Source organism: Trachurus trachurus, assembly GCF_905171665.1.
Source record: "Trachurus trachurus genome assembly, chromosome: 7".
Taxonomy (NCBI): Eukaryota; Metazoa; Chordata; class Actinopteri; order Carangiformes; family Carangidae; genus Trachurus; species Trachurus trachurus.
In genome coordinates this window covers 4,782,946-4,797,738 of record NC_139901.1, presented here as the reverse complement: position 1 = coordinate 4,797,738, position 14,793 = coordinate 4,782,946, and the positions used below count along the sequence as shown (strand labels likewise).

The 14,793-nt window shown below is 45.2% G+C and overlaps 1 protein-coding gene across 1 annotated transcript; it reads left to right on the top strand.

Moving 5' to 3' along the window:
- Positions 1-5,118: 5,118 nt before the first annotated feature.
- LOC310988833 (protein NLRC3-like) lies at positions 5,119-14,793 on the top strand. Its single transcript, XM_083975600.1, has 10 exons — positions 5,119-5,226; positions 6,537-6,615; positions 6,776-7,001; positions 7,294-8,131; positions 9,776-10,744; positions 10,839-11,012; positions 11,907-12,080; positions 12,172-12,345; positions 12,517-12,563; positions 14,107-14,793. The coding sequence occupies exons 1-10, from the start codon at positions 5,171-5,173 to the stop codon at positions 14,637-14,639; spliced, it is 3,270 nt and encodes a 1,089-aa protein (XP_083831726.1). The 5' UTR covers positions 5,119-5,170; the 3' UTR covers positions 14,640-14,793.

The window sequence follows — 14,793 nt, the reverse complement described above, 5'->3', positions numbered from 1 at the left end:
CATGTTCATGAAATGAATGGGCACACTGTCTTAGTCAGTGGAAATAATCCACTTTACAAGTAGTAACACACTGAAGTCTTTGCCCTAAACTTATGAGGGGGTTGCGGTTCAGTGGGGTGAGGATTGTGTTGCTGCTATTTGTGGATGATGTGGTCCTATTGGCACCATCGGCCTGTGACCTTGAGCACCCACGGACTGGTTCACAGCTGAGTGTGAAGCAGCTGGGATGAGGATCAGCACCTCCAAATCTGAGGCAATCGGTTCTCAGCAGGAAACCGGTGGACTGCCTACTCCCCAAGTAGGAGTTCAAGCATCCCGGGGTCTTGTTCACAAGTGAGGGGACACTGGAGTGTGAGATAAGCTGGAGAATCGGTGCAGCAGGAGTGGTACTGCAATCACTGTAACGCACCATTTGATGAAGAAAGAAAGCTGAGACAAAAGTCAAAGCTCTTGATGATCCAGTGAGTCTTCAGTCCTACCCTCACCTGTGGTCATGAGCGATTGGTCATGACCTAAAGACCGAGGTTACGGATACAAGCGGCCGGAAAGGGTTTTCTCAGGAAGGTGGCTGGGGTTTCCCTTAGAGATAAGCTGAGTTGTCCAGTCATCCATGAGAGACTCGGACTAGACCCTCTGCTTCTTTCTGTAGAAAGAAGCCAGCAGAGGTGGTTTGGGCATCTGGTAAGGATGCCTCAAGTGTGCCTCCCTGAGGAGGTGTTCCCGACATGTCCGGAGGCCACAGAGCAGACTGAGGACTAGATGACGAGATTATATCACCAGCCTGGCCTTGAAACACCTCAGGATCCCCCAGTCAGAGCTGGCCACTGTAGCTAGGGAAAGGGAAGTCTGAGACTCATGGGTGGATCTGATGCCCCCAAGACTCAACCTTTGATAAGCAGGAATGGACGGATGGAGGTTGACAAGTCGTCAGGTTACTCAGGGCATCAAAGCCAGAGAAGGAAGCTGCTGCAGCTTAAATATTAATGATGATAAAGTGATATTAAACTGTAGCAGCTGAACTTTGAGCTGCAGGTTTTATAACAGACACTGAGCCAGGACTTGAACTGGACACGGACCTTGTACCTGTCGGTTATTACTGCTGTTTCCAACCGAAGCTTATCTGTTCAGATCATTGAGGACTGATCCTGAAGGGAAGAACCAAGAGTTTGATTCTGGCACTTATCAAATCAGTTTTATTGACAGAGGTCAATAGGCGGACCTTGGTGTTTCATAGTGACAGCCTGACACTAAGGACATGTAAAGCTCAACAAGCAGAAGACTTCAGCTCTGTTTCTCCACAGACCTGGTCCCGATCCAGAGAGCTGCAGAGGCAACAATCTGAGTAAGTGGACCCTTGAGTGGTTACAGTTTCTGATGTTTGAGCTTCATCACTGACAAGCTGCTGTTTGTTTGTTGGTGTTTTGCCGTGGACGACAGAAGACGTCCCGTATGAGACAACCAACGGACTCTGGATAATCCAGATCAGTCCACGAGACAGGATCAGTCACTGTGTGTGAGTTTGACATTCTTCTCCTTTTCACACTGTGACTGATCCTGTCTCATCGTTGAACCTGTGGTTTGGTTATTACTGTGACTCTGATTTCATTGTTGATAATGTTCATAGCTATTATGTGATGTGACTGAATAAAGAATGAAGAATTTCATCATCATATGAACTTTGAATAGACTCATAATAAAACTATAAAACCAGATCCCAGTCGAAGATGCTGGACTGGACTATGGTAAGTTGTTTCATGAAGGATCGTGATTTATCTTTGATTGGGGCAATAACTGTGGTTACCATGGTGACACACTGAGTGATTTAATGATTAGTGTTAACAGAAGCCAGTGAGCGCCCACTGGTGGCTCCTGTCAGTCCTCAATGATCCTGGAGGAAGGAACAGGAGCCACACCCACAATGCAACTCTGCATTCATTCACATACTGACTGCAGCTGCTCTCCTGCTATCTAAACTCCATGGCTCCATCTAGTGGACTTGGAGTGCAGCAGCTTCCTCACACTGAAATGGAGAAGAGGAAACAATCAGAGGAGCAGCTGGACACATGATGGACATGTGAGCTTGTAATGATGTGTGTTTCCTCTGCAGGTGAAGCTACAAAGTGTGTGTGTGAACTCAGCAGCATGGATCAGTGTGAGGACAGGGAGGAGGAAGCCCCTCCCTCTAAGAAACTGTGTCAGGAACATGGGAGACGAATCAGAGGTCCAAGGTCAGATGATGATCTCTAAGTGTCCATGACTCAGATCACTGCTCCATCATCGTTATTAACATTAAAATCTGTATTCAGTAAATCTGTTGATGGAAGGTCAGAATTAAAACATTCTGAAAAACCTTTATCACTAAAGGTCCCATATTATGCTCTTTTTAATCAATTTCACTCAGCTGTCAGACGTCCAACTAAACTGTATTCGAAATGTATTGCCCCAAACTGATCCGTGGTCCTGAATGGCAGCTGTCTCAAAGTCGCTCAAATGAGCTCTGCTGAGAACAAGCTGTTTCTGTGCCTGTACCTTTAAATGTTAATGAGCTCCGTCTGTCACAGCCTTGCCTTGCCCCTCTCAGCCAATCAGAGGCCTAGTAAGGCGGGTCTTGGCGTGGCCATAGTTTTTTTTTTTTTTTTTTTTTTTTTTTTAACAGCTTTATTTAAAAGAAGCTGACAAGTACAAATAGCTGACAAGTACAAATAGTATACAGGGAACAGTATACAATGAGAATACAAAGAACATGTGCCAGGGGTAATGTTCATTATACAACAAGGTTATACATATTACAAAGGTCTATGGTTTTAATAGCCTTTTCATTTGCTGATTTGGTGATTAGCTTAAAATAAAGTTCCATTTCTTTTTGAAAAACATAAAAGCAAGGGGTTTTCTTAGAAAATTTACTTTTATGAATATGAAATTTTGCGAAAAATAAAAACAGATTTATTAAAAAGTAACATTTTCCTTCTTTCTTGGGATATTTATGGAAACCAAAAACAACATTTTCCCAAAGTAAAGTAAAATCTATTGTAAAAGAGTCAATAATAAATTTGCTAAGGTCTGCCCATAGTTTTTTCGTGTGAGAGCAAAGCCAGAACAAATGAACAACTGTTTCTGGATGCAAATTACAGAAAGAGCAGTTAATATTAATGTCCTTTTTATTAAATTTTTGCATATAATGATTAGCTGGATAATATTTATGTATGATTTTGTAAGAAACCTCCTTAACCTTATTGGTGATTAAAAACTTGTTAGGAAGCATCCAAGTTTTTTTCCAATCAATATGATCTGTGAAACGATTCCAATAAACAGTAATATTAGGGGTAGCAACAATATCTTTTTGGAATAAGGCACGCACTTTTTTATTATTATTCTTTTGGGTTAGTGAGAAACATATTTTTCCTTCTGGAGAGTCAGTTGAATATGGGACAGATACAAGTCTAGATGAGGATGTACAACTGTTTTTAAAAAGCATTAAAGTGCCTGATGGTATAGCATTAGTGACAACTGAAAATTCCTCAGGAGTGACTTGGAGATTATGTCGTGACAAAAAGTCTCTGTAAGACAGCAATACTCCTTCCTCATTTAGCAGCTGACTCACCAGCCAAATCCGGTTCTGGAACCAGGTTTCAATAAAAAGGGACTTATTTCTAACTATGATATCTCTATTGTTCCAAATAATATATCGGTGGGGTGAAAAGTTGTGCTTATAGATGAGAGTCCAGGCTAGGAGGACCTGTTTATGAAATACAGCTAGTTTAACCGGGAGTTTTTCTACATTATAGTTATGGCGTGGCCATAGTAGGAAAGATTCTGCCTCAGGGACAGGATGTGGAACAGCATGGGCTAATGTTTATGGGTGGATGTATCACTATGGCCAGAGCGATTGATATAACAGCGTGGCGACAGCTCTTGACGTCGCCGCCAGTGCGGTCTCGTGGTTCATGTAGCTCACAATAGTCCCAAACTAGGCTTGAAACAACGTTCAAAACACACACAGCCAGTATCACAACTAAGCATAAAGTCCGCTTAGCTCAATGCTAACGTATAATGTGAAACCTCATAGACGGGCTAACAGAAATTAGCATCGGCTGTCGCCGTTTCGCGGCAAACGAACAGCCATAGAAGCTGCTAAAACCCTGTTTTAATTCAGGCTTTAGCACTGTTAACACGTCACAGTTTTAATATTTTTTCATGCGAGAAAGTTTAATCCAGAGTCTGTGGTCAGTTTGCTCCGATGTCTGTCCTGGGAGAAGTGCAGAGTCTGTGTGAGCCCCGACCGGGGACCGTGGCAGCGGCTGTCTGCTGCAGCAGCAGCCGCTCTACTGAGCTGATCTGCCGGCACGGACATCTCCTCCTACCGGAGGAGAAAACGAGCGAACGTATCCGCATGCTTTTAGAGGTTTACCGCTGGCTGGTTAAATTATTTTTAGGAGATTTAATGCTGGTCTCATTGATGAAATTTTGCAACTGTGGCAGTGGCATTAGTTTGTTTGAATGAAAAGTGAGGAGGAGCTGGGCTATGTAGCCTACTGAAATCACCACATTTACGTAAATAAAGCAGGGGGGGGGCGGCGACAGCGGAAAAGCGACCAGACTTGCCTAGTTGTTCATTTTAAAACATTTATTGATTGAAATGTGGTGATATCTGATGACTTTGGCGCTGTGTGTGCAGTCAACAACAGAGCAACCGCTTCTTCCAGGTCGTACATTCGCCATTGTTTAACCACAGCTATGTTAACAAGTGGGGGAAAAAATGGCACGGTTTAGAAAATTTCTTCAGGCGTGGCAAACCTTCACCTGGGGCGGTGCTACCAACCTAGGGGGTGGCGTCGAGTCTGTCGGTGACGTCACCGACAGACAGATCTTCAACTGGCCTGTTTAAGCACACATTTTCTAAAGACAGAGAAAGCAAAAAAGGGAGAGGATGAACTTTTTCCATACCAGGGGGGATTGTAGACAGGCCGGGGATGCATATTGATAGAAAACCGCTCTAAAGTGCATTTTGCATAATATGGGACCTTTAAAAGTCACTTGTGTTTATTAAAAGATTTAAGACACTTTTCATCAGTTTACTCCAACATGCACATTTATTGTTGTGTTGTGTTTCAGGATCCAGCAGCAGAGACCAGCCTCTCCTGAACCCAGCTGTCTGTCTCTACAGAGCAACATGTCAAAAGACTGGTCCATTTATTTTAAAGGAGGACAAGGACCAGCTGATCAGATGTAAGCTGTAACCATAGACTGTAAAAATGATGGACGTAGCATCCGTGACGTCACCCATTGGTTTTGGGGAGTCGTTTTTGTGACTCAAATATAGCGGCCTGAACAGCGCCATGTTGGATTTACCGGCCGAGAACCCGCCCACTGGCCTCGAAGCAGCTGTCCACGGACCGCTCCGGACCTGTCACTCAACGTTTCCGCACCCTAATTGGCGAGAATTTTAACCTAATAATAGTAAAACGGTAGAGTTAAAAAAAAGATTAACCCCCTCAGAGTGTGTGCGGGGGTAGAAATGGTTGAGACCAAAAAACGTGATGACACCAGGCTTTGATCATGTTTATTGAGGATGTAAAGTCCTCAAAGGCGATTTTAACATGGGGGTCTATGGAGAAATGCTGCTTTCTGACACCAGCCCCCAGAGGCAGCCGAGAGGATTGCAGTTGTTTGAACGCGGAAGTGAGCTCCACTTCTCAGACCGACAACTGCCCCCTTGGCTGCAACTGACACTCAGACTCAGGTTAATAGAAAACAACCAGTTGTGTAAGGTGTTGTTGGACCAGGTCAGAGGTCAAAGTGTCTCTGTGTTGTGAACGTCCACACTGGAAGGTGGAGGTCAAACTCTGAGGGGTGGTGAGAGCTGTAGGGACTGAACCAAACACTGTAACGATGGTCTCGTCACTACACAAAGGTGGCACATGGTGAAGCTGACAGTCGGCCCTTCATACATTCCTGGTTCATATAACACATAGTTCCCCACTGTTTCTGTGGTGAGTGCATGCACCACATTGGACTAATGTTCATCATACACACATCTCCTACAAGAGAATCACACGATACACCAGTTCAATTATCTCCAGTTGTCTTTATTCAATCATGAGTTACCTATGCTGCTGCTGCCATTCTGGTGCTCTCCTCTGTGCCTGGGGTTTGAACCAGAGCAGCTGAAGCCGCCGCCTTATGGTGTTGGATATGTTGCTGGCCATACCATGTTCCTCTAACCTGATTATGAATATGTGGTGGCCAGAAATAGCATTTTTTGTGTTAATTAAAAATTGGTTGGTCTTGGGGAGGGGCTTAGTCTTTATAATGCTCTTGCCAACAAGGCACTCGAGACAAACACTGAACTGAAGATACAAACTGCTGCAGACTGAGCTGTTGATTCTCAGTGGGATCAGCAGAGCTAGTGAACCTTCACCTCTACAGGGAGACGTCTGATTGGCTGTCACATCAAACCTGACTTCATGGACCTTTAGCTTGTGTATCTCTGTGTGGACAGAAATGATGTGAGCTCATTCTCCATGATTCCTCCACAGAGTGGACCAGGAGAGCTCAGAGGTTCCCAGTGGTCAGTCTGCCCAGCAGCATCAAACACATCTGGACTCCATGTTTATGGTGTGTAAATGTCCAACAGCTGCTGTTACATCTGTTATGTTCACAATCATCTCCATGCTGCACTTTGACACCAGTGGATTGTCAGTCTGTCCAACATGGATCTGATGTTTGGCTCCATGGTTTTAGTTTGATGCTGTCACTCATAGAGTTTCTGTTCCAGCTGCTGGAGGAGGACATAGTCACTTTTGTGAAGAACGAGCTGAAGAAGATCCACAAGTTTCTGAGTCCAGATTACCCAGAATGCTCAGGGAGTCAGAGGGAGGATGAGGAGGTGGTGGACGATGAGGATGAAGAGCAGAGGAGCATCAGAGAGGCATTAGTGAAGATCACAGTGAAGCTTCTGAGGAGCAGGAAGCAGAAGGAGCTGGCTGAGCGTCTGCAGAGCAGTAAGGGGATTTCGCTAAAGATTCAACATGATGGACAAATGAGATGTTCACTGACATCAACACATGTTCAAATAATATTTTGTTAGAGGAATTAAAATGTCCACATGATTCAATGATTTCACATAATTTCCTCCATGAGTCGGTTGTAGATTGGATTTCTTCTATAATTCTTCTGTATTGAACACTAAGGAGGAGCTAACAGTGCAACCTTGTTTTAAATCTTACTTGTCTTTTGCAGCTGAAAAAGTTAAGATACTGTACCACCAGAAAATGTGTTTTTGTGTTCTTGCAGAATCTCCTGCTATGTGCCAGCAGAACCTTAAATCTGTCCTGAAGAAGAAGTTCCAGTGTGTGTTTGAGGGCATCGCTAAAGCAGGAAACTCAACTCCTCTGAACCAGATCTACACAGATCTCTACATCACTGAGGGAGGGGCTGGAGAGGTCAATGATGAACATGAGGTCACACAGATTGAAACAGCGTCCAGGAAACCAGAGAGACCGGAAACAACCATCAGACAAGAAGGCATCTTTAAAGCCCCACCTGGAAGAGGCCGACCAATCAGAAGAGTGATGACAAAGGGAGTGGCTGGCATTGGGAAAACAGTCTTAACACAGAAGTTCACTCTGGACTGGGCTGAAGGCAAAACCAACCAGGACGTAGACTTCACATTTCCCTTCACCTTCAAAGACCTGAATGTGCTGAAAGAGAAAAAGTTGAGCTTGGTGGAACTTGTTCATCTCGTCTTCCCTGAAACCAAAGCAGTAGAAATCTGCAAGTTTGATCAGTTCCAAGTCGTCTTCATCTTTGACGGTCTGGATGAGTGTCGACTTCCTCTGGACTTCCACAACACTGAGATCCTGACTGATGTGAGTCCACCTGAGTCCACCTCAGTCAATGTGCTGCTGACCAACCTCATCAGGGGGAACCTGCTTCCCTCTGCTCGCCTCTGGATAACCACACGACCTGCAGCGGCCAATCAGATCCCTCCTGAATGTATTGACATGGTGACAGAGGTCAGAGGGTTCACTGACCAACAGAAGGAGAAGTACTTCAAGAAGAGGTTCAGAGATAAGGAGCAGGCCAGAAAGATCATCTTCCACATCAAGACATCACGAAGCCTCCACATCATGTGCCCATAGGCGGCGCTATCAATAGGCTAGGGGAAGCTTAGCTTCCCCTAGATTGTCACAGAAAATAAAATAAAAATCATCACAAATAATAAAATGGAAAATTTAGATTTAGATTTAGAATTTTCGGTCGTATTTGACTGGTTACCTGCGTCATTACGTAGGTTTAAATGTGTCAGCATGTGTCAGGCAGCGGCCGTAGAAACCACTCGCCGTCTCGTTGTATTTCAGAGGAGAGGCAGCGAGTGTGGTGCTTTGCCTCTGTACGCCGAGGGAGGCTACGCTGCCTCACTGTGAGCGGCACGTACGTTCACGCTGCTTTCGTGAATTGTAGACAAACAGTCGCCCCCTCGGTTTTAGCTTCCAGCAGTCTAGCGGCTAATTCAACAGCAGTGATGGATAACTCTACCGGAGAGGCTGAATAACTGCATGAGCTTCATTTGAGGAATAAACGGCAGCTTTTACCTGACGGACAGACGCCTGAGCTACGGTAGCTAACAGCTAGCAGGTTACGTACTTTCTCTTCCCTCCCTCTCTTTCTTACACACACACACACGGCCCAGGTTGCCTGTCATATCTGTTGTAAACCTTGTAATAACAGCTTGTTGAGTACAGTTAACACTATTGTTGCTTTGGTTTGAGTGTGGATTAATTGTTAACGGTTTGTTGTGTAATGTGAGCGGTGGTCATCGGGTCCTGATGAGTTGGGTTTTAATAACCGCTGATGGCGTGGATTGTGATGAGAAGGTGTTGCACATATTTTAAGACTTATCTGTGCAAACCATTGTGCAAAACCTGTTTGTTGTGACTTTTTGCGTGATAAGATGATTTGCCGAATTCTTCTTCCATTCCTGCAGCCTTTTGTCTCAATGTTAACGACGGCAAAATGTCGAGATATTTTATTACTTTATGAAAATAAATGTCTGTGAGTTAAAAAGATGTGGGCTACGCATTTCTGACTTGATTTGGCTTTTGGTGCATTTGGTTAAACACATATAAGTAACAGGAGAGAGAGAGACGAGGAGAGAGAGAGAGGTCCACTGGGTGAGCTAGATTAACTTTTAACGGGAGAGAGAGCGGTGCACCGCGCTGTCAAAGCTCGTCTCAGCAGAAATTATGTGTGCTTTCAATATAGACACGAACGAGTCATTCAGGAATAATTTCCAACTCTGTGTATGTTAGTGTTATTTTTTCCTAAGTAGTGGCCCATCCAAAATTACTGTGGCCCGTCCAAAATTGAAATCATGTCACCTGACACCTGTGTGAGCGCACATTCTCAGCGATGCAGCGGGTGCGCAACTGGATGAGGACAACTATGGCACAGCAGATACTGTCAACTGTGTCGCTTCTGTACATCGAGAGCAATAACTACGGTAAAAGGATTTAACCCTGAAGAAATAGTTGAGAAATATGACACAAACGCCCCGTGGCGTATGCTAAGAACATTGATTAATTGATTATGGGCTACTACACCAGCAAAAAACAAAAAAAACAAAAAAACAAGTAGAGAATGAAAGGAATCATTCTACTGCATCTCATTTTGATGAATATAATCAAAATTTATATATCTGCCTATGGGTAAAAACGTTCTATTTTTTTTGTCCCGTAGCTTCCCCATTCCTACTGTCCTAGCGCCGCCTATGCATGTGCCACATCCCAATCTTCTGCTGGATCACTGCTACAGTTCTGGAGGAGCTGTTGAAGACCAGACAGAGAGGAGAGCTGCCCAAGACCCTGACTGAGATGTCCATCCACTTCCTGGTGGTTCAGTCCAAAGTAAAGAAGGTCAAGTATGATGGAGGAGCTGAGACAGATCAACACTGGAGTCCAGAGAGCAGGAAGATGATTGAGACTCTGGGAAAACTGGCTTTTGAGCAGCTGCAGAAAGGAAACCTGATCTTCTATGAATCAGACCTGACAGAGTGTGGCATCGATATCAGAGCAGCCTCAGTGAAGTCTGGAGTGTTGACACAGATCTTTAAAGAGGAGAGAGGCCTTTACCAGGGCAAGGTGTTCTGCTTTGTCCATCTGAGTGTTCAGGAGTTTCTGGCTGCTCTTCATGTCCATCTGACCTTCATCAACTCTGGAGTCAACCTGCTGTCACAACAACAAAAAACCTCCAAGAAGACTGAAACAACAGGAGTCAAATCTGCAGAGACAAACTTCTACCAGAGTGCTGTGGACGAGGCCTTAAAGAGTCCAAATGGACACCTGGACTTGTTCCTCCGCTTCCTCCTGGGTCTTTCCCTGCCAACCAATCAGACTCTCCTACAAGGTCTGCTGAAACAATCAGGAAGTGACTCCCTGGCCAATCAGGAAACAGTCCAGTACATCAAGAAGATGGTTCGAGAAGCTCCTTCTGCAGAGAAAAGCATCAACTTGTTCTACTGCCTGAATGAACTGAATGATTGTTTTCTGGTGGAGCAGATCCAACAGTCCCTGAGATCTGAAAGTCTTCACATGGACAAACTGTCTCCTGGTCAATGGTCAGCTCTGGTCTTCATCTTACTGTCCTCAGAAGAAGATCTGGACGTGTTTGACCTGAAGAAATACTCTGGTTCAGAGAAGGCTTTTCTGAGGCTGCTGCCAGTGGTCAAAGTCTCCAATAAACTTTTGTAAGTGTAGAGTTGGATATATTCATTATCATATGAAAGCACTTATAAAAAATAATCTCTTGTCTTCTTTAATTCCACACGATCATCTTTTAAGACTGAGCGGCTGTAACCTCTCAGAGAGAAGCTGTGAAGCTCTGTCCTCAGTCCTCAGCTCCCAGACATCTTGCCTCAGACACCTAGACCTGAGTAACAACAACCTCCAGGACTCAGGAGTCAAGGTCCTGCCTGGTGGACTGAAGAGTCTACACTGTGGACTGGAGACTCTAAAGTGAGATCAAGTTACTGTTTGTGTGAAATGGAACAAATGTAAACTCTGGTTGATCCACCAAAAATCACTGGTCACTAGTTTAAAGAAGTAAAGTGGACTTTGGTCCAACTGAATTATATCATAGGTGGTTTGCAGTCACGTGATTCCGATGATGCGCAAAGTTCAGATGGAGGGCAGGAAGTGGAGAATGGTGATTGGAAATGAATGGAAAGCGAGTACCTACAAGCTTTGGGTGAGCCTGCACGTTGTAGGTATTGACTAAAAATAGAAAAACATATTGGATATGACCCATACACAATGAGGAAAAGTGAAAAAAAGGCCAGCGGAGTGGAGAGACTGGGCTGGAGCATAAACCAACTGTCCCACTTTTATCTGTGGGGCGTTTGCAGCCTGGAGCCGATCAGGATCGGTGGGTCGGTAAGACGGCCGAGGCAGATGGGGCGTCTCGGTCTCGCTGACTTGTGGCGCATCGGGACCGCGAAGGGTAGCAAGACTGAGATGTCATGTCTGCCTCGGCTCTTCCTCCGCCGTCAGGCGGTGATCCACCCCGAGCTGCGAACACCCTGCGGCTGGTAGGAATCACATTGCCGTGTTTCAGCTACGTAATGGAGATAACTTCTTTCTCCCACAATTTTTCGTTTGATCGGTTTGTACAGCTGTAGACAGTGCAAAACTTGGGCATTTTCCAACCGTTATCCTGCCGGCAAAACACTTCCTGCCCCCCATCTGCAACATTCCGCATGATGTCACCTGCAAACCACCTACAGCTGTTAGCCTACTTTGTTGTTTCCCTGTGAACATGTGTTTTCTCTTTCTTGTTTAGTCTCATTATTGAAGGTGATCACAGATTAAGTCAGATCTTATTTGTCTTCTTGTTCATGATCATCTCTTCAGCCTGAGTTGCTGTAACCTCTCAGAGAGAAGCTGTGAAGCTCTGTCCTCAGTGCTCAGCTCCCAGTCCTCTTGTCTCGAACACCTGGACCTGAGTAACAACGACCTGCAGGACTCAGGAATCAAGGTCCTGTCTGAGGGACTGAAGAGTCCACACTGTAGACTGGAGACTCTCAGGTGAGGATCCATCCAGCTGTTGATCTGATGACACTTGAACACAGCAGCAGGTGTTGACAGAGGGTTCCTGTGTGTTGTTGTGTGTGTTCAGTCTGTCAGGATGTCTGGTCACAGAGGAAGGCTGTGCTTCTCTTGCCTCAGCTCTGACCTCCAACCCCTCCCATCTGAGAGAGCTGGACCTGAGCTACAACCATCCAGGAGCCTCAGGAGTGAAGCTGCTGTCTGCTGGACTGGAGGATCCAGACTGGAGACTGGAGACTCTCAGGTATGGAGAGGCTGCTGCAGCCATACACACTGTCTGATAGAGGAGGAGGAGCTTCAGGGAGGTGCACACTTTACTATTAGACAAGGTGATGAGGTGTTTCCTCCTCATCTCCTCCTGCTCTGTATCATCACAACATGAAGACTCCAGATCCTTCTTCTCTTCTTCTTTCAGGGTGGAGCCTGGTGGAGTCCAATGGTTGACACCAGGTCTGAGGAAGTGTAAGTGTGTTTAGACTTTGGTTAATGGAAACAAAACAGCACATTCAACCATCTTCACATTTACCAGCAGACTGGGTTCGCTTGACCCAACAAACAAACAAACAAAAATCCTCATCACAGTAACGGGTTACCCTAACCCAGTGCTTCTCAAAGTGTGGGGCGCGCCCCACTGGTGGGGAACAGAGACATGACAGGTGGGGCGCGACAAACAGGAGGAAATTTTCAATTTCATGCCTATCTTACTGTAAATGCTATTGACAACAAAGATAACCCACATAGCAATGACATTTGGCCCAGATCTGGCATGAAGCTGGCACAGGTGGCATTCAGTCGGCAATGGCATAAGGCATATGAACCGGACATGGCCCAGGTGTGGCAAAGGTGGCACTGTCTTGACTCTGGCAGACAAGATGGGTCAGTTGTTGAGTGTAGTATCTGGCCTCTAAACAAAACAGCCACACACAAACAAAGTAATAATGAATAGCTAAAATTATTAAAAAGCATTAGGAGACCGGGAGATAAAATGTAACCTGGAACTAAAGTGCAAAAACTGATTGACGTCGGGATATTAATTGCAGCGGGACAACATTTGCAGCGGGACAACAAGGTAGCAGCAGCAGCAGAGAATTTCTAATAGAGACTGGCTCTGGTAGCAGGCTGCTGGGTTCACACCGGACGCCGAAGCACCGCGAGTAGCGCGGAACAGAGACCGCTTCCCTTCAGTGCTCAAGTACCGGTTGTGTAGTTCAGACCAGTGGTGGAAGTTGCGCCCTGCAGCAATCGGTTCGGCATCTGGTCAGTTTTGTGCGCGAGCCGCGAGCGAACGCGTCAATCTTGGCAGGAAGTCACACATGAAACAACGAGAGAATCCGGTCAATTATCAAAATAAAGCACTTTTCAAAATAAAACACAGCGATTGACAAATGCGATCATATTTGCGTCCGTTTTATAGCTTATGTCAGACTCGACACGCACGCACGCGCACACACACACACACACACACACACACACACTTCTCAGCTCAACATTGAGCATGACTTGAGGCAGTTTCAAGCCTGCAACCCCGAGGATGTGCAGTGCAAAACAGGCACATTGCAGCCACTAATGCAGGGAAAGTTCACTGTTTTTGTTTTTTGCACAGATTGCAAATGAAACACTGTTTCATTATTTGACTACTGTAGCCTACTTTTACTTTTCGTTTTTGATCTGCACTTTTATTTTCTCTTTTTGAACTTTGTGTTATATCATGTTTTTGATTTTGACATGAAATATGACTGATATACTTGGTGCTAGTAAGTTCAATAAATTTGAAGTAATTTTTGTTGGGGCGACGGGGGGAAGTGGGGCTTGAAAATCCCCACTTGTTAAAAGTGGGGAATGACGAAAAAAGTTTGAGAACCACTGCCCTAACCCACCCCCTGAGTCCCCCCTGAAGTCCTGCCGCTGTTCACACTGTCATATCACTAACGCCATGAGTCTTCATCAAACTGTCAATAAATGATCAGATGATCAATAACTGCAGCTGTCTTGTTCTCTCCATCAGATTCCTGTCCACTCACAATCGACACAAACACAGTGAACAAGTGGATCAAACTGTCTGACAACAACAGGAAGGTGATGTGTGTGAAGGACAAGGATCAGTCATATCCTGATCATCCAGACAGATTTGAACAGTGGTCTCAGTTGCTGTGTTCAACTGGTCTGACTGGTCGCTGCTACTGGGAGGTGGAGTGGAGAGGAGATGTTTACATATCAGTGAGCTACAGAGGAATCAGAAGGAAGGGAGACAGTGGAGACTGTGTGTTTGGATGGAACAATCAGTCCTGGAGACTCCACTGCTCTGATGTTGGTTACCATGTCTGTCACAACAACAGAGAAAAACACATCTCCTGCTCCTCCTCTGTCTCTAACAGAGTAGCAGTGTATGTGGACTGTCCTGCTGGCTCTCTGTCCTTCTACAGAGTCTCCTCTGACTCTCTGATCCACCTCCACACCTTCAACACCACCTTCACTGAGCCTCTGTATCCTGGGTTTGCAGTCTGGTACAGTCCTGGCTCCTCAGTGTCTCTGTGTTGAACAGACAGTTCAGTCTGTAGACGTCTGTCTGAATCACACGTTTTCAGAGTCATTATTTATATTAGGTTTTTTTTTTTACTCTCTGAATTAATGTTGTAAACTTGTTCCTTTGAAGATTTAAGATTATCACAAGATAAACGTGTTGGTAGCTTTT